General features: G+C 36.3%; 1 protein-coding gene across 5 annotated transcripts in view; it reads right to left on the bottom strand.

Annotated features, from left to right (window-relative positions):
- TANC1 (tetratricopeptide repeat, ankyrin repeat and coiled-coil containing 1) overlaps window positions 1-26152 on the bottom strand; it is a 96621-nt gene that overhangs the window by 7261 nt on the left and 63208 nt on the right. For all 5 annotated transcript variants that reach the window (XM_032189931.1, XM_032189930.1, XM_032189929.1 and 2 more), the window contains exons 8-23: window positions 25488-25613; window positions 23861-24142; window positions 23242-23393; window positions 20866-21097; window positions 19329-19495; window positions 18177-18784; window positions 16462-16570; window positions 16115-16237; window positions 15019-15255; window positions 11745-11930; window positions 10258-10336; window positions 6084-6217; window positions 5468-5591; window positions 5175-5350; window positions 2629-2761; window positions 1687-1778 (exon numbers count right to left, since the gene is read on the bottom strand). In XM_032189931.1, the coding sequence (XP_032045822.1) occupies window positions 1687-1778; window positions 2629-2761; window positions 5175-5350; window positions 5468-5591; window positions 6084-6217; window positions 10258-10336; window positions 11745-11930; window positions 15019-15255; window positions 16115-16237; window positions 16462-16570; window positions 18177-18784; window positions 19329-19495; window positions 20866-21097; window positions 23242-23393; window positions 23861-24142; window positions 25488-25613 (2960 nt within the window). The remainder of the gene's footprint in view (window positions 1-1686; window positions 1779-2628; window positions 2762-5174; window positions 5351-5467; window positions 5592-6083; window positions 6218-10257; window positions 10337-11744; window positions 11931-15018; window positions 15256-16114; window positions 16238-16461; window positions 16571-18176; window positions 18785-19328; window positions 19496-20865; window positions 21098-23241; window positions 23394-23860; window positions 24143-25487; window positions 25614-26152) is intronic.

Below are 26152 nucleotides of genomic sequence, written 5' to 3'. Positions count from 1 at the left end.
CCTCCCAGGGACAACAGAATTGCCTTTGCTGCATTAACTGTTATCCTTTAGGTTGAAAGATGTCCCAGCTTCTCATGAGACCCTGGTTGGAGTGCTGTGTTCAGCTGTGGGGCCCCCAGTGTAATAAGAAGGATGTGGAAGTATTAGAACGAGTCCAGAGGAGGACCACAAAGATGATCACGGGGCTGGAGCACCTCTCCTACACAGACAGGCTGAGAGAGTTGGGGTTCTTCAGCCTGGAGAAGAGAAGGCTGTGGGAACACCTTATAGTGGCCCTCCGGCACCTAAAAGGGGCCTACAGGAAATCTGGGGAGGGACCCTTTTTGTTGGGGATTGCAGTGATAGGACAAGAGGGAATGTAATTAAACTGAAAGAGGGTAGATTTAGATTAGATGTAAGGAGGAAATTCTTTGCTCTGTGGATGTAAACTGGAACTGGTTGCCCAGAGAAGCTGTGGATGTCCCATCCCTGGAGGTGTTCAAGGCCGAGTTGGATGGGGCTTTGGGCAACTTGGTCTAGTGGGAGGTGTCCCTGCCCATGGCAGGGAATTGGAATTAGATGGTGTTTAAGGTCTCTTCCTACCCAAACCATTCCATAATTCTGTGATGATTTTTTTTTAAGGTACCTGCTTGTATGTAAAGCTCTAACCTCATTTCAGGACCAATAAACTTGACAAATTAACCAGATGTATTCTTAAGACAGAATTTGGATGAATCTAAGCAGGTCCACCCTGCTTCATGATAGTAAAGTCTCAAGGGTACCTCTCCTATATTATGCAAAGCTGTGCCATTCAGCCATTCAGATCAAAAATCAGAGATAAGGTGGCAGATGTTTGAAGATCCTTATTTAAAAAAAAAAAAAGGAAAAAAATAGCAACTGCAAATTAAAAATCTTATAGCTAGAAAAGACTTTGAATGATGTGTGTATAAGTCATTCTGCTGTGTTGCACTAGTGAAATAAAGGAGGTGTATTGCAGGGTGTACAGAAACCAATTCCACTCTTCTGAGCAAGATATCACCACTAGTAAAGAGAATGTATCAAAAGAGCTGCCACTTTCCTCATTCTGTATTTAAATAGCATACAAAAGAACATTAGCCTGAAGGATATGCCTGTACATTACTTAATTCAACTAGGCACTTTCAAATGAGCACCTTATATTCTGAGTTGCAACCAACTGACAAATGTCCACAGAGCAACTTGCTCAACTGAAAGAAAATATACTTACCCTTTAACCATTGTTGTTATTCTTTTAATTAACATACTAGTTTTAAATTATTATTCCTCAAGGTTCTCTTAAGGTTTCTTGATACTGTGAGAAACAAAGTTGTGTTTTGCAGTAGAACGTGCTTTTGCAGTGGAAAATTCCACTAACCTTGGACTTTGGCATATTTAAAAGTGATTGTGCAGGCATGACAGTAACATAGCAGCGGGGAGTATGTTAAGCAGATAAGGGGAGGGTCCCGCTGTCCCACAATAAAGAGGCTAGCTAAGAAAAACAGGATGAGCAGTGCAAAATCAGTAAAAACAAATCACAGGCCCCCTAGTCAAGAGAGAAGAAGGAAAAAAAAAAAGAAAAGGAGAAATTAATGGTTAGTCGAATAAAATTGTACATATAGGGTATAGTAATAAGCATCAAGTGGTTTGTGAACCTGTAGTATTCAGCCAATGAGGAAAAAGTCTACCTACTTTGTACAGTATATTTCCTTCTTCCATCAGTTTCTGCAGCAGAATAAGGAGAATGTCGGGTTTTGAGGTGGCCATTGCCCATGCTGCATTTCCTGAAAGTTAAATTTTAAGGATCTCTGACAAAGGGGAAAAAAATTGTTTTTTATAACTATTTGCACTGGAAAGCCTAATCCTACTTTAGTGCATATCCCACTTTCATGAAACAACTATTACTATATTTTAAGTGTGTATGTTAAATATACATGTGCGCACATTCATATCCATACTTGTCCCCTACCACCCCACATAGATAGCAGACAAATATGAAAGGGTCCAATTCATTTTTCCCTTGCTCTAAAGCCAGTATAGGAAAGGATGAAAGTCCATGGTGAAGCACAGGCCTAGATAAGGATCTGCATTTAATCATATTTGGTAACCAAATAACGATTTAAGCATATAACAGATTTAGCAGTCATTACATGCACAGATGCACATGTACTTGCCCACTATAATACATGACACAGACATACCTTTTGTCTACTACTTGCAAAAATGTGTGATTCTAAAATATATTTAGAGAATGTTATTTAAATGTAAAACTTCTTCATCTAAACCATTAATAGTGGCAGAATTAAGGATCATTAATAGCATAATAATTCTTTTCTTGTTTAAGTATGTCATGACAGAGTAACCATGTAAAGACAGATTCCTCAGGCTCTCCATCATCATACGCTAAAGAAAGGAGTAGAATAAGATTTATTTTATTTCCTCACTTCTGAAGTGGAGACTTGAGGACTTGAATGCCTACCTCTAAAACAAGGAAAGAGATTCATTTCTCTTGGGTGGGCATCTGCAAACCATACTACCTACAAAAATCTAGCACGCACTTCAATATTTATTTATTAAATCGACTTCACAGAAGTGACAGCAATTCTAGCAGAGCAGATAATCAGGCTTACTAACCTAATTTAGCTCCTTTTCTTAGGAGCATAACCACTACTGATGTATTACGACATCCAATAGCTCTGTCCAGTGGCCGCATGCCACTGTGGTCAACATGCTCAATCATCGCTCCTCTCTCTACCAAATACTGCACCTGTAAAAAGAAATAAGACAAGCCTTGTAACATTATTCTTGGTAGGAGATGCAGAACAGTGAAATGTTTAATCTCCCATCTAATCTTCCTTGAAGTATACTGAATATATCCTGAATATGATAAAGCCACTTAAAATCCATTGAACTGAATCCATTGAAGACAACATGGCTATACTGTCAAACTACACCAAAGAGCAGCATTTTCCTAGTTAATGAATTAAAAAAAAAAAAACAAAAAACAACAAAAAAACACACCCAAATTCTGACACTTAAGTACCTGTGTCAGGAAAACAACACATGCTTGTTCTCTGCTTTGTTCATGTTCTGCTTGCTGATATGCAGACAGCTACTTAAGCAAAAAGGCAGTAAAGCTCAAATGAAAACAGTAGCAGTGCAGGACCTGTGGTTTCAGCCAACTACCAGAGTCTTCAAGCACTCTGTAAGACTACGATAACAAACATGAAGTGCAGTACCAGCATATGCTCCTAGTATAGGACAAAGTGCTGTTTAAATACAATAAAAACAAAATACACAAACTATTTTTGTGTGAGATATTTAAAACATTCTAGTTAACATTTTAAATACAAGTTATGGTGCTGAGGGACCGCTTCTTGTTCTATACCAAGAAAAAAACAGAACATTTGTTATTTTCTTAATTTCTTAACCATTTATCCCAACAGTCTAGCACTGTAGTTTCCGACATAAACATAACAAATGTAAAATGCAGCATGGACAAAAAAGAAAGTTTAGGATACCAATATAAATGTCAGATACCATCAGCTTCCAAGTATCCAGAGCAATGGGGTAATTCTAGTAATTGTTCATCAGTAACAGCAATTAAAAGTGCAATATATAGGAAATTACAGCAATGACAGGTTTGATGTAAACAACAGTCCTTTTGTATAACCACTGCTTACTTAAATATGATTGGCAGTAATCTAGCACAGAGAAAGATTTTAACAATCCTTCCCATTGACAGGCCCCCAAGACCAATAACCTGCTGGCCTTGTGCGTAATCTCTGCCTTAGCACAAAGATCAGGTTGTTCAGCAATATGAAGCCTTGGCACAGCTTCTACTCCAGTGCGATAAACCACAGTAGGGTATGTACAGAGCTTTTGATACCCTTCATTTCCAAGCAGGAAGAAAAAAACCCTTCATATACCTGTGTTACTGAAGAACACTTGCAGGTGCAGGAAGAGTTCTGTGATGTGACTTCTGAAATTTGTTAAAGCTAGTTCAGAATCTAAGGACTTATTTATAATTTTAAGTTAACTCTAACAAAGGCAGAATGGAACTTAAAGCAAACTACACCACATGGTAGCATTTTCATTCGAGAACTGCTGTTATGAAACAGGATTTTGTGTATGCAAACTCTAGAAAAACAGATACTGGTGAGTTTGAGAAGCTACATATGCTATTGTTTCTAATCCCCTGGTAACTGTAGGATCTGTTTACAGTGCTTGTAGACTGAACATGTTCTTCCATGTAGCATGCTGAAATTACAATCCTATCTGGACAGGATTCTGAACTGTGCTTTACTGCTGAGTTTTGAAGTATGAAAACAAAAATATACAATAACTTCCAAGGCTGTATTTTTAAAGATTTATGAGAATCACAAACTTACTGTATAATTTAGAGAAAAAATTGTGAGAAAGTTACAAGCCAGAAAAAGGAATTTCAGTTGTCCTTTTTCTGAAAAGACCTATGGAACAAACTAGTTCAGAATCAGAAAAACTGATTCAACATCTCAGGCTTTGTATTTCCACATTTATAGACTGGATAGTAATGTTGGAATGTGTTTAGTGCCATGACATTCCTAAGATGAAAACTGTATGGATTTCTAACAGTTCTCTCACTGTCACGCAACAGCTTGTAAGATAATTATCGCGAACAAGTAATACTGCATTATAATGGAGAAGTAGAACCTTTAATCCTTTCTGGCAATATTATTCTTCTTTCTGAGTCTCTCTTGGTGTCTCTGTTCCACTAAGGTAACCAACTGACTGGGATCCTGTCTGGTTACCTTGATTGATTAGCGAAGGCAGAAGAAAATTTTCCTCTCACATCGCATCCCCCAGCCATTTTATTTATTTATTTTTTAATTCCAGTTCATCCAACATAGAAATTATGCTACTTTTTATTAAGATTTAAAACATCATTTATACATGCGTAATGCTGGACTTTACATCACAAGTACCTTGGTACTAAAGCCTTATCTAGAAAATGCTCTTCAGAGTAAACACTCCTACTACAGTCAAGACATTAGTGGTACCACCATCTTAACTACTTGCGTAGGTTTCCTTTCTATTGTGGTTGGCAATTTTTAATTTTTTTAATTTTTATTTTTTAATTTTCTTTCGTATTGTGAAAATTCAATACATGCTTAGTTTTTCTACTATTAAGCTCTACTTACAATATCAGCATCTCCATAAAAAGCTGCCAGGTCTAAAGGTGTTCGTCCATTTTTGTCTGTCTGATCAGTTGCTGCACCTTTCTCAACTAAATACTGAACCACTTCCCTGTGGCCTTTTAGACATGCCCAGCTCAAAGCTGACAGTCCTTCTTTGTCCAGAGATGAAATTGCTGCACCTAAAAATGAAAATCAACTTTGTAATGAAGATGTCCTGTTTAATATGCAAAATTACTCAACTCACATAGATGCAGTTTCTGGAACAGCCATTGAGCATTGAAACAGTTATTTTCTACCTTCAGAAAGGAGAAATTCCACAGTGCTCAAATGTCCTTCACAAGAAGCCACCATAAGTGGAGTTCTGCCTTGTTTGTCACTTAAATTTACATCAGACCCATGCTTCAGAAGAAGTTTAGCAATCTGAAATAGGAGAAAAAAAACACTATTGAAAATAAATTGGTAAATTTAAATTTTTGCCATAATAAACTTCTACAGGAGAAGACTAAGGTGTTCTTTATAGCAATAATTTAGAAATCCCACTCAACTCTTAACTGTTTGCAAATCAGGACTTTCTGTTGATGGGAGTGGCAAGTATGAAGAAGGCTCTAAGGGTCTCTCCCCATTAAATACAGATGCAGTCTAGTGGATATGAAATTGTCTCTGTTCTTGGCCCACGAAATAAAGTGTTTTAAATTCCATATATTATTTTTAAGGAATATTACAATTAAGGTTGGCATACCGCTGATATATTCTTGAACTGGTAAATTAAAAAATAAACTTCTGAATATGTCCCTTAGAAGTTGATGCAAATGCACATTACAAAATTTACACTGACTTATTACAGGACTAGAAATAGGGGAAATCAAAGACAGTTTCCGTATCAGTACATTAGTTTGTGAAGATGCATCAGACCTGCCAGTGACCCTGCCGTACTGCACAGAAGAGTGGAGGAATGCCCCTCCTATTAGCTCTTGTCACAACCGCTCCATGTTCGAGAAGTAATTCGCACACTTCCAGTTTTCCTCTTCCTGCAGCAGCTGTCAGGGCTAAAGAAAGCATTTTCATCAACATCTCTTAGCTGTTTTAACAATTCCTTTGATACATGCACATTATATAAGTGTTAAGGAATCCCCAGTTTTTTTCAACTCAGCTGTTCCACAAGATATTTCATATCTAATCTCAGACTATAAATGTATTAGTCACAATCAGATTAAGTCAAAAAGCCAAAGACATTCTCTTAAATAAAAAGGTAATTCTCAAAGATAACAAATACAACATGTACATACCTTGTAGGTTAAAGGGATTCATTATGAAAATTTAGGATAGACAGGTAGGCTTCTCTTTAAGATTTAAGACAGTTATAGTTCCTTTTTCACTATTTTTTTCTTCAGGAGAGGAAAGCTGCTTCTTTTTCCCTCAGGCCCTTCCCAAAGGTGAAGATGATAACAGTTCTGGGATTTAGCAAAGGGACTGTAACTAACTAAAGCACTGTTTACTCAATACCAGGCAGTGATGTATTACCAAACAGCAGATATTTAGATTTATGCAGAAAATCTGTTACTCAGACAATTTAGCTTAATTCTGCACTAGATAAAATTGTTTTCCCTGTTTTTCATCAGGAAAAATAGAGTAGGTAATCAATCAATACTTCTGCTTCCTACGTTAGTCCTTGCTTTAGGCTTCAAGGTATTACTGCACATTTTACAGCACACAAAAGACAAATGTTCTAATTTGCCTTTGAGACCTGTTTTTGAGCTGGACAGTGTATGTTAACAAGAATGATTCTGTTCTTGATCTCTTTATAAAGTGTAGTAGCCACACGATGCTTGATTTTTTTATCAGCCTCATCAGTAATGTTAACACTGTTTTGAAAATGGATTCATGTGCTAGCTTCTGCAAGAATCAGCAAAGGATTCACCTCTCCATTTTCTAAATCCTAAGACAGCATTTTTAAATAAAAAGGGGGTCAAATTCTGTATTTATTAGAAATCTTTTTTAGAATTTCTAAATATGGTAAATTAGATTTTTAAAATTCCAACAGATAATGAAAGTAAATGAAATTACCAACACTTCAAGTAGTAAATTCATTTATTTTTTTTAAGCAACAATAAAAAAAAAAGAACAAAAACAGAAGTTGCTGATGCCCTATTCCTGGAAATGTTCAAGGACATGTCTAGATTGGGCAACCTGATCTATTGGAAGGTGTCACTGCCCACAGCATGGAGGGTGAATCTTTATGGTTCTTTCCAACCCAAACCAATCTATGATTGTATGAATACCTAGCTCATCCATTCGTGACTCACTAATACAATCACTTAGGCTGGAAAAGACCTCTAAGATCATCTAGTCCAAACTTTAACCTACCAATACCAAGTTCACCACTAAACCATGTCACTGTGTTCTACGTCTACATGTTTTTGGAAGACCTCCATGAATGGTGACAAACCACTTCTTTGGGCAGCCTGTTTCAATACTTCACAACCTTTTCAGTGAAGAAATATCTCCTAACATTCAACCCCAACCTTCCCTGGCACCACTTAAGGCCATTTCCCCTTGTCTTATCACTTGATGCTTGGGAGAAGAGACCAATCCAGCTTTTTAGCTTACAGTGTAACTAACATTAGAGCAACAATAGAACTACCCTATACTTTATTCAAGTGTAAGAAAACTAAAGAATTCTCACAGAGTGTTTAAAAGAACATCATGACTGAACCCTGCTCAGGAATTCTGACTATTCTACTAGAAGAAATCACCTAGTGGTACTCTACAAAAGCACGGCCCACTCTGCCCTAATAAAGAAGGAAAGAATTTAAATGAAGAGCTAAACAAGCAGCTGATGTAGAACAGAAGCTGTAAGAGCAGCCAATTAAGCTGAAAGAAAAAGAGTTTGACAAATTTTTGATCTGTAGCCAACAATGTCAGAGAGAAACTGTAATTAGTAGAAAAAAATGATGTTTTTGTGTCTGAAATAAGACAATTTGGAAAGCTATTTGGAAACAAGACTGTAAATTAGAGACAGCAGTTTGCAGAAACCAACAAGTGCAACAGAAAAATCATTAAACTGTACTTAATCGAGAACTAAAAACACCTTGTAGAGGTTAATCCTGGATTTTTTTTGAGTATCAGTGTGTTTCTGAAGTATTATTTTTTAAATAAGCTGACACATTAAATTTCATACAGTCTACAAAAAGAATGCTTTATAAATAAAACTTGTGTGTTTAACTGACTACCTTCAATGTTCTGTAGCATGACATTTGCATTGGCAATGCTTGTAGAAAGCTTTCTTTCATTTCCTTTGTAATTCCTTTACGTCAAGCTTGTATCATGACTTAGCATCACTGGACTGAAATATCCTTGCATGCAACAACTCCCCTCTGCAAGCCATCACTGTTTTACATTAAGAGCTCTATTTTAACTCGAAAATATTATGCTGTACTACACCTCTTTCCAAATTATTATGTTACATTTTATTCATATCTTCCCTATTATTCCTTTGATATACATACCCTATACACCCTGCCAATTATGCCAGCCTTATTCATCCACTTACTGAATTATCTTTTCATTCATGCTTTGTTTCTATGATACTTTTAATGACACAAGCTTTTCTCAGAATATATTTTTGTCATTTGTTTTTGGTGTAGTTGGTAATTTTCTACGGAACTTGCCTCAAACCTTTACTCCACACAGACATGCCCTTCAGTTGCACTAATGTGATAAAATACTGGGAATGGACACCATGATCTCTTGCTATTTTCTGCTCAGAAAGACTCACAATATGAAACATTATTGAAACAGGCTCTACAGTAAGCTGAAACAACTCAGGATTCAATCATGTAGATAACAGCACTACAAATACATGAACAGGAATTAAGCTATTCCTAAACATGTTACAACATGAAAGCTTTTTCAAGGTGTGATGGATTTTCCTCCTTTAAAACAGGTACTCACAAAACACACTGCTCTTCACTCCATCTGCCATGTACTTCTAAAGTTTTGTCCCATCCAGTTCCATACCACAATAACATTTTATAAAATGAACAGCGAAAGAACCAAACAGTACAATCCATACGCAAGCTCGACCACACATGCAAAAATGCGAGATTCCAACAGCATATAAATTAGCACCCTTTTCACACAAATTTCTTACGTTCAGTAAGTGAAGAGTGATATTTCAAGTAAAGCTAATCCTGTGGCTATTTTGATTCTAAATGTTTTGTTTGGCCCAAACTTACTATTTTCTATCTCAGCATAGAAGTGACAAAGGGAATTGCTCGTAGTTGTTTGGACTCAGATCTTCACCTCCATCAAAAGTTAGGACTGCATAAGGAAGCACTAGCTTAATGAGTAAGGATTCCCAGTCCATTAAGAAAGAATCTGAATACAAAACTTTGAAAAGAAAATATTAAGGGAAGATGAATTTAGAAAGTCTTTAAGAAACTGTACTTTTTTTTTTTTTTTTGGAACTCACTGTATTTGCATTTGGTGTATGCATAAAAGCAAAGAACATTTGCTTCTCCAGTACATGAAGAGGCTACTTGGAATCATTAAAAGAGGCTGTTTCCCACCTGCTCACTCCCTCAGCTATTTAGGGAATACCATTAAGGGAAACGGTACTTGTATGGTAACAAATGAAAACATTCAGCTGCAGGTTGCACAGTTTACTGTGCATCTTTAGAAAAGAAATCTGGCATTTGCCAAATGTACAAAGGCATATATTTTCATTCGCTGCCTACCTACAATGAAGGAGGCAATTGCCTACCATTCCCTGCAAACAAGATTAAAAAAAAAAAAAGAATTTTTCATACAGATAATTGTATGAAACTCTATCCTGAAACTTGAAGCACTGTAGTTCCAAGGACAATTTGCAGTTTAATTAGAAAGTCACTAATTTATGGTAAGTTTAATACAAAATAACTCCTCCTTTCAATCCGTGAGGTAAGTAGGTCTGCACTTACGCTTACAAATGTAATTTAATTGTGAAAACTGGTATGTTCCCATGACTTTTACCATAGAAAATAAAAACCAAAGAACCCTTGTCTTAAGTGAGCAACTCCAATTTGAGAAAAAATTAGAAGAGAAATACCTGTTTCTCCCCACAAGGCATCAGTGTCATTGATGTCAATTTCATGCTCCTTTACAATAGTCAAGATGAAACAAACCACCTGTCAAAATCAGATGTAATTAGTCACAGAAAAATCATCAATTTGTCACTTGCAACCTATACTAATAAGCAAAATAGTGCGTACCTCTTTATGCATACGAATCAAAGAAAATTAATATTGTTCATAATCTACCAAAGCAAGTTCAGTATGATTTTTAGTAGAACTGAAAGAATGAGAAGCATTATACAGAATGCAAGGAAAACACTAACATTTGAAATGCCAGAATTTATTCAAAATTAATGAAACACGCCTTTTTTCTAGCTAAGAACAAGCCATCTTTTTGTCCTACAAAATAGATAGCCATTTTTAGATATGAAGAAGTGTTTATGATGGATACAATCAATTTTGCTAACTATTCAGGAGTCGGCTGCTTTCACTTTCATCAGTGGATAGCAAACAAGAAATTTTACAAAAGTGAAAGAATTAATCATTAATTCAAGTTAATCATAGTTCACAATCCTTAAATTTATACTGAGACCGCATGGCTTATATGAGAAATTAATTGTACTGAGACATTTCTGTTTGAATCATATAAACAACTTCAAATATAAGAATCTTGATCCTACATCATTTTTTTAAATTAGATTTTTATTTTAAAATTAGTATCAACATGGTTTTATTTAAGAGATTTTAAGCTTCCACTTCATCTAAGTTATTAACTGATAATTACATCAACCTAGTGTGATCTTTATTTATATATCTATACTTACTGATGACTTATATCTCAAGGTTAAGATTTATTTTCCCAGTAAAGAGAAGATTTGAATATCTACAGCATTTTAGTATTTTCTCATATGTTTACTTCTAGTGTTCCTATTGCTGAATAATACCTCACTGCTGAGGATCACTTCTTTAGTAATATACAAGACAGAAATTTGGATCTCTGTGCATAATTAATATTAAGCTAAATTAAGCTGATTTGTAACTTGAGGTGTGCACCAGGGTAAAAAGTTAAGTATGCATGTGCAAAATATGATTTGTTATACTCTACAACCAATACTATAACAACACAATTTGTTATACTGTCTCTGCAAAGTTAAATAAGCCAGTTCTTTCAGCATATATATATATATTTTTATTTCATGAAAATATTCTACCTAGGGTAGAAACATACTACAGTGGATCACTGATACAGCATATTATCATTACCACTAGAGATTTAGTACAACTTCAAGAACAGTGAGGAACAAAGACAAAATTACACACTGACAAAATCTTCAAGTAATTCATTTTATTGGGTAATTAACCACAGCATTTAAAACAGTTGATAAGAACACATACTACTAAAAACATCTAAAATTTCAACAAGTCTGTTTTCCAAACTTTTTTTTTTTTTTATAGTCACAACACTATTGCTTAATTCTGATTAATTCAAACAGATTTGGAAATATTCCAATTATCAACCTACCTGATAGTGTCCCATACTGGAAGCTGCTGTCAGTGCTTGCTGCAGCGCCTGTCTTTTTCTCAGTGAATTTTGTTCTTGAGAGGAAGCTATCCAAACAACATCAAGCAGGTATTTAAGGATATCACAGTGCCCTCTCAATGCACTGTGGACCAAAGCACACTGCCCTTTCTTATCTAGATAGTCAGCCTGCATTGGAAACAATAATGTTCAGAGTTAAAAAGTATACCGAAAGGTCACTGACAGAAGGTCCCAAGCACTGGAAGAGAACAAATGTAATCCTATTTTCAAGGAAAGAAAGAGGGAAGATCTGGGGAATTACTGGCCAAACAGCCTTACCTCAATCACTGGGAAGGTGATGAAAAAACTAATCCTGGAAATCATTCCATATGCACGTGGGACAAACTGCTGATTGGGAACAGTCAGCATGGATTTATGAAGGGGAAATCATGCTTAACCTATCCGATTGTCCTCTACAATGAAGTACTAGATTGGCAGATGAGGGCAGAGGTGTGTACGTTATCTACCTCAGCTTTAGTAAGCCTTCTGACATCATTTCCCATAACACTGTCATGGACAAGCCAATGGTTACAGGTTACATAAAGCTCACAGTGAGGTGGACCTAAAACTGGCTGAATGGACGGGCCTAGAGGGTTGTGATCAGCAGCTCAAAGTCCACCTAGAGACAACTCATTAGAGGAATACTCCAGCAATCCACACTGGGTCCAATTCTGTTTAGGATCTTCATCAGTGACCTATATGATAGGACAGAGTGCAACTTCAACACGTGTACAGATGATAAAAAAACTTGGAGGTCTCGTTAATATGCCAAATGATTGTGCTGCCATTCTGATAGATCTCAACAGGCCAGAGAACCGGGGTGGGAGGAATCTTGAAGTTCAACAAAGGGAAGTGTAAAAAAAATCTGCCAGCTGGGAAGGAATAACCCTAGGCATCAGTACACAGTGGGGACTGACTGGCTGCATGGGAAAGAATGTTATGAGCAGGTTGAGGGAAGCAATCCTCTACTCAACACCGAGTCCACATCTGCAGTATTGTGTACATTCCTGGGCTCTCCAATATAAGAATGGTACAGACATACTGGGGCAAGTACACAAAGGGCCACTAAGATGTTTAAGGAACTGGAACATCTGTCACATAAGGAGAGGCAGAGACAGACAGAATTGCTTAGCCTGGGGGGAAGAGATGTCTCAGAGAGCGAGTAGTTAGTAGTAGTGGCCAGTGGCAGGAAAACAGGCAATGGTCACAAATTAAAAACATAAAATTCCACCTAAACACACACACAAATACTTTGTTTTGCTGAAGGGTAGTCAAACACTAGCACAGGTTGTTGCAAGTGGTTGTGAGGCTCTCATCATTGCAGATATTCAAAAGCTGGCTGAACACAGTCCTGGGAAACTTGCACTAGCTGGCCCTATGTTGGACTAGATGATCTTCAAAAGTTCTGTTCTGTTCTGTTCTGTTCTGTTCTATTCTATTCTATTCTATTCTATTCTATTCTATGATTTCATTGCAAACTGCACTACAATGGTACTCATTTCACAGCAGCAGCAAACTCTCATGTGGAAAGTCTGTTGCACTTTATCAGGGCAAAACATGCTATACAAACAGGGCTGATTTATTTATTTAGTTACTTAGTTTACAAAATATATTCTAATGTTATTTCAAGAAGACAAAAAAATAATTTGAAGACTGTTCCCAAAATGATGCAAAGTTAGGGGCTCCCTACTTTTAAAAACGGTGCAGATACCTGTTAAAAGACCTTCCCCTACCCTCTTTTAAATATAGCCAGCAACTAGGTTTTAAGTTATCCATACCTGCAAAACTACAACTTACAACTTACATCAAGAAAATCCTATCATTTTTACCTACTTGCTCAGAATTTAACACAGTAATAGCAAGGGGAAAAAAAAAAAAAGGGAACAAAAATATCTTTAAAAAATAGATTCTACTTCTCACTGGTCTTGTAAGCTCTGAAACATCTCCATTTCAAACTTTAAACTCATTCATTCTTTGCTCTTGGATAGCACCTTTTTCTAAGCGGTGACAGTTTTGTTTCTTCTTCCATTCCATGTCTTCACTATGCTACTCCTGTCTCAAATGATCTCATCTTGTCCTTACTCTTGCACTTCAATTAACAAGAACAACTGTCTTTCATACTCTTTTCCTGTAGTTTGGCTTGCTTCCTCATTTCTCCTGTAACTTTCTAGCTGGAATCTCCTACTTGTTGGCTACCACTCAACACTGAGAAATAAAAATACTAAATAATGAAAAATACTACTCCATGACTCTTTTAGTCTGTAGAAGAGGAGGCTCAGGGGAGACCTTATTGCTCTCTACAGCTACCTGAAATGAAGTTGTGAGGAGCCTCTTCGCACACGTATCTGATAGGACAAGAGGGAACAGCCCCAAGTTGCACCACGGGAGGTTCAGGTTGGAAATTAGTAGAAATTTCTTCTCAGAGAGTGGTTAGGCATGGGAACAGGTTGCCCAGGGAGATGGTGGTGTCACCATCCCTGGGGGTGTTTAAGGAATGGTTGGATGTTGTACTGGTGGACGTGGTTTAGTGGGTGATTTTATCTGTAGGAGGACAGTTGGACTAGATCTTGGAGGTCTTTTCCAACCTTAATAATACTATGATTCTATGACTCTTAATACCAAAACGGCATGGTTTCCAGTTAATACATCTTCCTTTCTCATTACTGCTACTCACAAAGCCTGATTAGGAGACTAGTGTCCCTTGTCTAGTTAATAAGGGATAAGGGTAGAAGCTTAGCTACATACAGTTGCCATGAAATCCCTTCTGAATAGATACACTTGCCTCAGCTGAGCAGACAATTACTTTCACAAGGCAAAGTCAGCCTTTGTAAATGCTCCCCTTTGCTACTCCTGCCCACTGCCGTAACAAAACTTGTAGTATTTTTGGCTACATTTTGATGGTAAACGTTGGCATTTCATAATTGGATTTCTAAGCAATAGTAATGCAAATGTTTTGACATCTGGTATATGTGTAGTCCTATTAACTTCAGAGGAATTACTAATGCATGAAAAATTAGGCATGGAGATGATCAGAACGAAAATGCTCTGTTGAAAAGAAAAAGTCTGCGTACATGTTCTGGATTTTTTTAAATGCTCTGAATGTCTGTATTAATTATGTTAGTATATAATTATGTAATCAACAATAATTTTCTTAGGCCCGTGCTTTTTTTCTTTTTTTTTTCCCTGCAAGCATTGCAATCTTTGCACATCAGCTTACCTTTGCACCCTTTTTGCACAGCAGTGAAACTATATTCATGTGACCTGCAGCTGCTGCATAACTAAGCGGAGTCATTCCATTTTCTGATGTTCCATCAATAGCAGCTCCAAATTCTAGTAGAAGAGTGACCACTTCTTCATGTCCAAGGTGTGACTGAACACACAGCACTGGAGCATTATTTAGTACTTCAGTCCTGTAATTCACGTTTGCTCCTGCCAAAATCAGCAGCCGACTCACCTAAAATTTAATTTAAACAAAACCATTTTTACCTCAGATTTGGCTTGAATTGTTAAATGACTTTGAAGTCTTCATTCAGATCCTTATATGTTACTCCTTAATTTTCCTGCAGATTTTATTGCCAGACATTGGCATTACCACATATATGGCAACAACAAAAAATTATAAATCATTTGCTAACAAATTAATTATTGTACCACTTAACTATGTATTCTTAATATAAGATCTACCTATCCCCTGAAACTCACCACGCTGTCACCACAAATTCATCCATTGTAACAGTATTATTTTTGAAGCTTTTATTTGGGTTACTATGCAAATTTATGTAACTGACCTCATTTATGTAAATCAAATTGCATAAAAAATATTTAAAAAATATTGGGAGTGCATGCACATGCGTACACAAGCAAATTTTCAATCAAAACACCTACCAGTTGGCTAAAATTGCAACTTGTAAGCTTGGCTTTCCCTATCCACGATCCAAGCATTCAAATAATAAAGCAAAACTCTAGCATTTTACATCTTTTTACTCTCACAGTACTTCCCCATACAAGAAAATGTGTCTGAACTCTGCCCAGAAAATTAGGTGGTACCTTTGACATCCTGAAAATGCATCCACATGCTTACTTACGTAACAGAACATGGCTACACCAAAATCAAGGTGAAATCCTTTCCATCAAAACTATTAAGGAAAAATGAACAACAACTTCAAAAAGTACATGCAGACTCATTATAAAGGAGTTCTTTTACAGATACATGGTGTTTTTGTTTTCTTCTTATCTGTTACATTAATTTCAACATTAACAGAGTTACTGCAACAGTGGCAGATGGAGCAGTACATGAATGCTTATTTTCTTACCTTCACATTGGGTGTATAAATGTTCCTCAAAGAAGCAAGGGCTGCAGAAAGTCCGTCAGTACTATAACCAATCCATAAGGCTTGAAGTTGACTGGAAGAAATTCCAGTCCTTTTACTGAGACCCTAGCAGAAATGATATAACAGAAAATCTATTTATAGTATTACAAATACTATTTATAGCTATATCTCATCAGTATAAAGAGAACTAACATATATTTGTTAACCCTGGTAACAATCTCAAGTATTTTGTATAAGATTCTAACAAATTATTAAAGCAACTCAGATGAGAATCTCTAAGACACATCAATTCATTAAGATCATGACAGCTATTAAGCTATCAGCTTTACCTTAAATATGTGAGCTTTAAGTATATGATGACCAAGTTCCATAGTTTGTTGGCGGTTTAACTTTCCCTCTTGTCGAGAAAACATGAAAGCCAACAGAGCATGTCCATTCCTAGTAAAAAGAATGGGATTGAAAAAGAACTGTGTTTTAAGTACACTTTCAGTAAATATTCTAACATGCACACCTTGATTTTCTTTATCAGACTACTGAAACATCCATATAACTTGCTTTAAATAATTAGATGTTCAAATATCAGGAAAGGCAAATTTTCTAATGGCTATCCAAACCTTCACCAGTGTAGAAAGCAACTATGTTAAGTACAGCTAGTTCACTTATTCAAACAAATTGAATAGCAACCTGATTTTAAACAACTGATCATTAAAAAAAACCTCTATCAAATCATGACACTTCACTGAAGCCTGCAAGACTGGTAGTTTGCAGATGGCATTCTCAAAACCAAATGATATCACAGCCATCTTGACTGTTGCAGCTTTCCAAGTAACATACAACATATGGAAATATCTGTAACGGTTGTCGTAATTTATCAAAAGATAGGAGCTGCTTCTGTTTTTTTGTTTGTTTGTTGTTTTAGTCATCATGTCTGTATGAAATTATTTTCACAAAGATTTAACAGAGAAAAAACGGAGATTTCACATTTGAAATATACTCTTATTACTTCTCTATTGTCACCTAACATAAAACCTATTGTCAGATTTGATGCAGCTTTGGACACTGACTTGCATACTGCTCCCCCTTTTGTACATGTTTCATCTTACAGTCACAAACTGCAGGTACCTCAGATCAAATCCAATTTTTTTTAGAAGTGAAAAACTCGAATCCTTTCAAAATTTGATATAAATTGTGTATTTAGTTATTCTACATCTACAGTAGTTGGTGTTCTAGCAAAGTGTGGAAATGGCATAACCCTGAGGTATGCCACATACAATACATTAATCTGATCACATACTATAATAGGACAATTGACCATATGCTAACTCAGAAATTGTTTTGCTGATGAAGCTGGGGCAGGGCTTCTCATATCATCTTCACACATTTCTGAACATAATTTTTCATAAAGGGCAGCTTTAAGTAAAACTTGGAAACAAGTCTTTCTGTTAAGAGCATGCGTTGTACATCACGTATTCAGCTGGCCCAGAGTGCACCTAGCAATGTCACAAGACAGCATGGGCCAAACAGTCTGTAAACCTGATAATTCTGCCTGCTGAAATGTTTTTTGTTAAGCCCACTCTCCAAAGCACAGAGAAGTCTTGGGTCTGTAATAATTTTATAAGTCAGTGTCAATTTTTCTTTTGTAGAAACAAAAAAATATGGAAATTGAGCCCAAATGCTGCTTTTCTTTCTGTTCCTGCACTCTGAAAAGACATGGTGTTGCTGCACATAATAGTCAACTATTTTGCTATATTAATAACAACATAATACTCTCAATTCTCAATGAATATAGCGAAGTCAAATGCAAATTCTGCAAAGTCAATTATTTTTGTTACAATACTGTTTCTGGTCAAGTTTACTTTGATCGTTCCTGGTAACTTCTGGCAACTGCTCAAGTTTACTTTCAAATATGCAAAAGTTTTCATTTGGAAAATGTTAGCCGCGCTTTTGTTTTACCATTACTCTCTCCTCTCACCAATTGTTGAAAACAATTATGTAAAACATAAATGCAGTTATTTGAATATGAATTACTGCAAGCTTCATTTACCTTGGCTCACACAAGAAGTCAGTATTATCACCATCTGCTCTCCAAACAAGCCATTCCCTGAAGGAAGGATGGCAGAACATACGTGTTTTGTCACGTCTTTTTATCAGAAAACATGAAAGGGCCTCCATTCTCTGGCTGAAGTCTTCCCATTGTTGTTCACCATTTATTTGGCCTGCATTAATAGCTTGGAAAATCTGGTCATCTGTCATGGGATGTAGGGATGCCAGTGCCACGTTTAATATTGGGAGGGCTCGCTCAAAAGCAGAGTTTGTCATGAACTTCATGTTACACTGAAGTAAGTACAATTCTGATAGAGACACTGGAACTACCTTGTAGCTTGCACTTTTGATTACTAAATGACCTTTTTGGAAAAGATCCAAAGTCAGTTTCAAGTAGAGGTAAGATCCCAGGCTTCTCATGATCAGGTGGTTACTCACTTTCCCAATAATAGCTGCATCAGCTTTTCCATTTAAAGATATGTTGTTTATAATTTCCTGACTGCTATTAATTCTGTACTGAATGTAAGCATTCAAGTCATCATGAATTTCTTTGTTGTCTGGAAAACTGTCCAGGGATATTGTGATAAAGGGAAGTGAACTTGCTACTTCCTGAAGAGGGGGAAGAAAGAAAAAACACACAAGCGTTATAGCATTCCAGCACTGAACACTCAGTAATGCGTCTTTCCTATAGCTGTCTTCTGTAGTGAGTATTAGGCAGATTAAAAACAAGCTTGCTATCTCTACTCTGGTTTTGCACATACTGTTCACTGATAATAGTATAACAGCATTTCTGCATAGGAAGTTCTCAAACACAAGATCACTATGTGCTTCTAATTATTATTGTTATTATTAAATCTTTCACTCATTCATTTGTTCATTTCTCTCTTGAAGACCAAGGAAACATACTCTGATTTCACCGCTACTTGTATTACAAATTCTACTAACATACTCAAGAAAGTGATTCAAAACAAAGGATACTCCTAACTCCTAATATCATAAAGAAACATGCAACAACATAGAAGGAAAAAGAAAACACCAAAGACTTGACTTTGAATTCCTTTAAAACCAGTATGTATCATAATAATGCAGCTACACATATATAAAAGATCACTTTGTCTTTGAAAATAAGAAAAAACTTAAAAGGTGTTCTTACCTTCAAGTTAGTTCTTACAGTCACAATGAGCTTCAGCCATGGAGGAAACTTACAAATTATATTTGTGATAAATGATGAAATTGTGTCACCATAATCAGGTTTATGAAATTCAGCATCATTTAGACCATCTACCAAAATTATGTAATCATCGTCAGGAATTTTCTGCTCTGAAATATGAAAATTAAAAAAAAAAAAAAAAAAGTGATTATAAGTTCTCCTATTATTTGGCATATTTTTATTCCCAAATTTTAAACATCAAGGATCCTATGATTTTATGAACAAGGTATTTTTAGTCACAGCAATACATTGTATTGCATTTAGACATTATTTTAGAAACTGAACATTTAAACAACTGAAAAACAGTACTATTATCACTTAAACCAGCCCACCCTTTATACATGTACTTAATGATACTGGTCAGATAATTAAAACAAAAAAAACTTTGGTTGTGATGTTGTAACTATAATACAACATTGACGCAGAGTGCTAAGAAATGGAAGCAATCACTTACAATACAGTGTTTTTAACTGTGATTATGGATCTATTTTACAACCGCTTTAAAAAGAGTAAGAGATTAAACAAGGCTGTTAGCATGGAACAGAGATGAGATGCATGGATATGGGACAAATGCATATGCATACTGTTTAGGCTATTAATTGACACCACTTTTAATTATTAACCATTTACTTAACATTTATACTTTACTGGATTTACCATACAAAGAAAAGCATGCAATTTACAAAAATCTTGAAAGCATTGGTTTGTACTTTTAAATTTGAGAAGAAAAGCTGTAACAGCTTGATAAACTAACATTGCTCATTTTGAGCACTGGTTAAGGATCAAAATCCTGGAGTAAATGTAAGATTCACTGATGCATTTCACAGGTATTTGTTAACAGACAAAAAAAATCAAGAACTGCAGACCAATTTTCATAGAAATGAATGAACTCAGTTCAGAAACAGAAAAATCTCCTCCTTCAGCCTACTATATATAAAGTAAATCCTCAGCTGGCATATAGACTGTGAAGCTATCTATTTTCAGGGAATGTTTTTCAAATTTTTTTTTTCTTAAATACAAAATCATGTTGTCACATGCTTTCTTGGAAAACTGTCATATCATATTTCAATTTTAAAAGCAAGTAAAAAACTCATCCAATTTGCAGATGTTTAGGCACAGAAAATTACTAAGCAAAAAAGAAAAGTGACTAAAGTCAACAGCATCTGAAAAGAAAATCTTTTAATACAAGATATAGCAGCTTTAGCTTCAAGCTACAAAGTTATCCTTGAGTTTTCTGGCAAAAAGTAAAGTTTCCATAATTTTTAACATTTCATAGAATTTTACTTTAAAATGCAAAAGAACTGTTTAAAAACTATTATTGTTACAAACAATTACCACAGTTAAGGAGTCCCTTCTCCACGAACGTTCTGCCTTACTTATTTTTCTTTTGGCATTAAAATAGACGTTTCTAAGTTTTCCCCCCCCCATAATATTTATGAAATTTAGATTCAGTTTCTAAGTCACTTCTTGTTTGATTTACCTTTCCTGAGGTTTGAAAGTGGTTCCAACACTCCCCTTTTAAAAGCTGCTGCTGGATCTTGGACACAAGATCTCAGGCTAAGCATGCTTTGTAGATGAGGCTCTTTTATAAGAAGATCTCTGTATGCTGTTAATTGGTTGGAACGGCAAAGTAAGGCTGCAATACTGTGCACAAATTCTGGGACAAGACAGGTGTAAGTGTTGTCAGCTTGACAATAGTGATAAGCAACGACCTGGAGAAAAAAGAAAAAAACAAAAGGCTTACCCATTTAATACTTAAGATGGAACTTGTTAGTCCAATTACAATAAAAGTTTACCAAATTTCTCTTTCAGCTACAGAGTATTTTTCAGTGTTAGAGTAATTATCTAATTCCATAATTTTTGTCAGATGGCTTATGCCAAGAGGTGTAAAGGCACAGGAAGTTAGATGGTGGAATAGATTTTCATATTGTAGGCCATGCAAAAAGGAAAAGAAATCAAAATGTCAGACTCTGGCAGGAAAATATAGTCATTTGAGTTCATCCCGCTTGAATACAGGGGGATGAATATCCAATCTCTAAGAAACTAGAGTAGTAGAGGCAAAAAAAAATAATAATTTGAGTATCTACTTAGCAAGCTATTAGCTAAAACTAAACAAAATTGTGCCACATTAAAGACCCCAGGACTATCTTGATCATTATTAGACAAAAGCAAATGGCAAACAGCTAATGAAGACATCCTCATAGAGGCAAAAGGACAACTGGCTTCATTATGATTAATGCAAAAGTATGTACTACTTAATAATAAAACATAATATGGATTGTATTCCTTTGAAAAATAAAATAACAAGAAAAACATTCTGTTTACAGCAGACAGCCAAAGTCTAGCAGCACCCTTTAGCAGTCAACCTTTAATGCAGAAACATACAACAGAATATCCCGAGTTGGAAGGGACCCACAAGGATCATTGAGTGCAACTCCTAGGACCACACAGAACCACCCAAAAATCAGACCCCATGTCTGAGAGTGTTGTCCAAATGCTGCCTAAACTCTAGCAGGCTTGATGCCATGACTGCTGCCCTGGGGAGCATGTTCCAGTGCCTGCCTACCCTCTTGGTGCAGAACCTTTTCTTAACACCCAGCCTGAGCCTCCCCTGAAAACTCCATTCTGTTCTCTCGAGTCCTGTCGCTGGCCCCAGAGAGCAGAGATCAGTGCCTGCCCCCTGCCCTTCCCTCCGCTCCCCTTGGAAGGAGGCTGTAGGCCGCCATGAGGCCTCTCCTCAGTCTCCTCCTCTCTGGACTGAGAGAACCAAGGGACTTCAGCTGCTCCTTTTGCATCTTGTCCTTCAGACCCTTCACCACCTTCATAACCCTTCCTTGGACACTAATTGTTTTATGCCCAAAACTGGCACTCAAAACTGCACACAATGCCCAGAGTAAGGCTGCACCAGGCAGAGTAGGGTGTGATGGTGTCTTCCCCCCCCAACCAGATAGCAGTACTGTGCCAAAGGCGCACCAGGGCACAGTCAACTCCCTTTGCCACCAGGACACACTGCTGACTGCTATTCAACTTGCCGTTGACCAAAACCCCCAGATCCGTGAGCCAGCAATGTGCCCTTGCAGCCAGGAAAGACTATGGTAGCCTAGGGTGCACCAGGAAGAGCACTGTTTGTAGGAAAGAAAATAATTGCACTTCAGTGCTTTTCATAAAATAGTTTCCAAAAAAAAGTTGTATCATGGAATACAGATGCATTATACACAGTCCAAACATTTTGGACTAAATGTGCTAAAGTTGCGCCAGGGGTGTTTTAGGTTGGATATTAGGAAGAACATTACTGAGAGGGTTGTGAGGCATTGGAATGGGCTGCCCAGGGAAGTGGTGGAGTCACCATCCCTGGGGGGTCTTTAAAAGACATTTAGATGTTGAACTTAGTGAACACTAACACTTGTTAGTGTTAGGTCAGAGGTTGGACTCGATGATCTTGAGGTCTCTTCCAACCTAAACAATTTTGTGATTCTGTGATTTTATTGTCTTTTTCTTTCAGAACTTTGCCTGTGGAAAACATAGTGAGCAACTACTTGAAGAGAACACATGGCCTCTTTCTCAAGTTAAGGATCCCAACCTTCTCATACACATAGAACAGTCTGGAAGTTTTTAATTGAATTTAATTCTATTAATTTAATTAAAGAATTCAATTAATAACAAAGAAAGGTAGATAGCTGGTTTCACCAGCCATGAAACTTGCACGTCTTTTTTAAGTGTCCAATATTACTACCTGTTCTCCCATCACTGACTATTTGACATATTCAGAAGGCTTTGCAAATCAGACTGTATCTACCCAGGCTATATGTTTTCTAATATGCTGAAAGAAAAAATCCATTAGTAAGGGAAAACTCACCTTTGAAGCAAGGCGCCTCACAGAATCACCTGTTTGATTTTGGTATTCAGGACTACCAGGACAGTTCAGAGTCTTCATTGTGTATGTACCACTTGTTGGAGGAGTAGACAGAGGTAACTGACTTAAGGGAATCTCCTGACAGGAGTCACCACCTATTTTTAAAAGGCAACAAATGCAAACAAGACCAAATTTGCTGAAAACAGACTGTTTTATATGAAAGCATTACAGAATCTCTTTATCGCTAGTAGAAAAATCACCTGTTCTTGTGTTCTTAAGAAGTGGTAGGTACTTCAAAAGTGACTAGCATTAATGGATCCTAATGGCTTCTAAAGCAGATTCCCAGGGGAGCTTACTAATTAGTAAGCAGACAATTCTGCTCTCATACTGCCAATACTTTGGGGTATGCACTGCATGATAGAAGGAAGAGATTCTACGTTGTCTCCATTTTACCTTGCTTTTTGATGGGCTAAGTCCATGGTAGGTAACGTTATGTGGAAGGTATGTGTAAAAACATTCGTGGAGGAGTTGGTGAAGTCCTAGTAACTTAAGTCAGAAAAGCAAACATACTGACTCATTATCAGTACAATAACCCAAACAGTTATTCAGAGAAGGGACTTACTTTGGGGGGATGAGTTAGGACTATTTGAAGCTATTTGCCTCATGCGACCTCCATGGCAGCTAAGTGCCACCAGCCGTGAAATAATAGCAGTTTTCCCAAATCCCACATTTCCAGTAATGACTGCTCCCTGGTTCTCTGCTGGATCTGTATTCTTCATTTTTTCCTCAATTGCTTGAAACAGCCATTCTCTTCCAACAAACACCGAGTCTGTTGTTATGCTTGGCACTTCAAACAACAGTGGCTTCAGCAAAATATCTTGAGGCTTATAGGGAACGAAACGTGCTGAGAAGAGGTGGCAGGGAGAAAAGTTTATTAGAAACTAGTTCTGCAATAGAACACCACTGCTTCAGAAGACAATTTTGTTCAGTGACTTGTTGATCATGTTCATAATCAGACTTTTTAGAGCTTCCACCATGAAAATAATAAAAGCTGGTCTGCTCAGCTTGGGTCACCTCCATAACTCCTATGTGAATTAAATTATAAATAAGTTACAAGTATAATTTCAGGATATTTTTTACAATTGAATTTGAGAGTGCATCAATAATTCCATAAACTGATAAGTTTCAAACATTTTTCAATTTAAAATGAGTTACACTGCTGAGCATTTCAGTAGCATGTCTTCGAAGCTGTAAAAACGTACAGAAAAATGTACAGAGAAGAATTCTTTGTTAAACCAGAAAAATATTTTTTAATAAAATATTTATAAAAATTGATAAAAAATTACTATCCTCTTTTTCAGTACTTTTGAAGACATAAGAACAGAAAGTACTCAGCACAGCTAGAAGTGTGGTCACATTTGATTACTTGAATCTAAACATTTGCTGAATGCGTGACAAGATATATAGGAGAGAAGAAGAATTTGGTTTTAGTTGCATTAAAAACATTAAAACTTACAGAAACATGATGTTCACTAATATAATGGTATGAGGATTCATTAACTAAATCTAATGGTACACATCAGCATTGATCAACAAATATGAAAAAACATCAGTGAAAGACAACAGGATAATCTTTTCCTGCTTTTAATTGCTATTAATCAGTTAACAGAACCTGCAGATGACTAAGCTAGTTAAGAGAAGAAAATATTCCCCACCTCACTTGCATTTAACATAACCTTGCTATTTTCAGACTCAAAGACCAGAAATATTAAAGAATATTTTTGTCATTAACACATCTAATGGTATTAGATCAGTTTTCTTCCTAAAACACAGTTCTAATGACAGTGTCTGAAGATTTTTAATCCAGTGTAGTCTCTCAAATTGTAGTATGCTATTACGTAAGTATTGCAGATGATAAAATCTGGCAACCATGAAAATCAGTCTTTCCTAAACACTGGTATTACACAACTTCAGTTTGGACATTCACATGGTCTGAACAGCACTGCTTATACACACTTAGTTAAACAGTACACTGATTTATATTTTAAAAGCCACACATTCAATTTCTGAACAGCAAAAAGTGTGAACAAGCACGTTATTTTCAGACATATTGAGTGATCTGTGAAGTTCACAATACAATATAATTTTGTAGGATAGTGGTGTTTACAAAGATCTCAGAAAGTCTATGTTATGAAACTACTTAGCAACTATGTGACCGTGCCAAGACAGATGCAGATGTAAATGTTTACCTTTACTTTCCTGCTGCACTTTTCCACCAGCAGTGTTGTGCCAAGGCAAGCGAATTGAAGTGCGTAAAGGAGTATTTCTTTGTCCATCCAAATAACTCAGATCTTCCAGTTTGGTAGAACTTGTTGCTAAAGTATTATTAAAGAATCGAAGCTTATTTTTCTTACAGTATAATTTACAATGAGCGTTGTTATATACTATATTTCTTTCCTCAACGTCGTACATACTCATATGTTTTCTAACTGATTTTAGCTAACTTTTACTTTAAAAAAAAAGAAAAAAAGAAAAAGCTGATAGTTTCTCTCTAGAGATCCTTTCTTACTACACTATCTCCTTGAAATATCCATTTGAAGAGTGGTGTTCTTTAGTCAGATTTGAGTTTTATTGATTTATGTATTTAATGAAAAATTTTAACATCAAGATTTAAACTGACACTAAAATTCCTGAAAAGAAGCTAAAAAACAAACAGAAGGTACAAATTACTCAGTAAAATTTCAATACTTCTGCACAGAAACACAGGAACTACCTGATTCTTTCATCTCAATTTCTTTCCAAGTTGCAATCAATCTGTACCATGCAATTAGTCTAGCAGACACTGCATGACTCCACCACATTCAGGACATCAGCAATAATGCATTAATTCTCTAAGCCTCCCCATATTCATTTG

Source organism: Aythya fuligula, chromosome 6 (assembly GCF_009819795.1).
Source record: "Aythya fuligula isolate bAytFul2 chromosome 6, bAytFul2.pri, whole genome shotgun sequence".
In the NCBI taxonomy this organism is placed as follows: domain Eukaryota; kingdom Metazoa; phylum Chordata; class Aves; order Anseriformes; family Anatidae; genus Aythya; species Aythya fuligula.
Note: the sequence above shows the minus strand (reverse complement) of the source record. Positions and strands in the feature narration are given on the sequence as shown.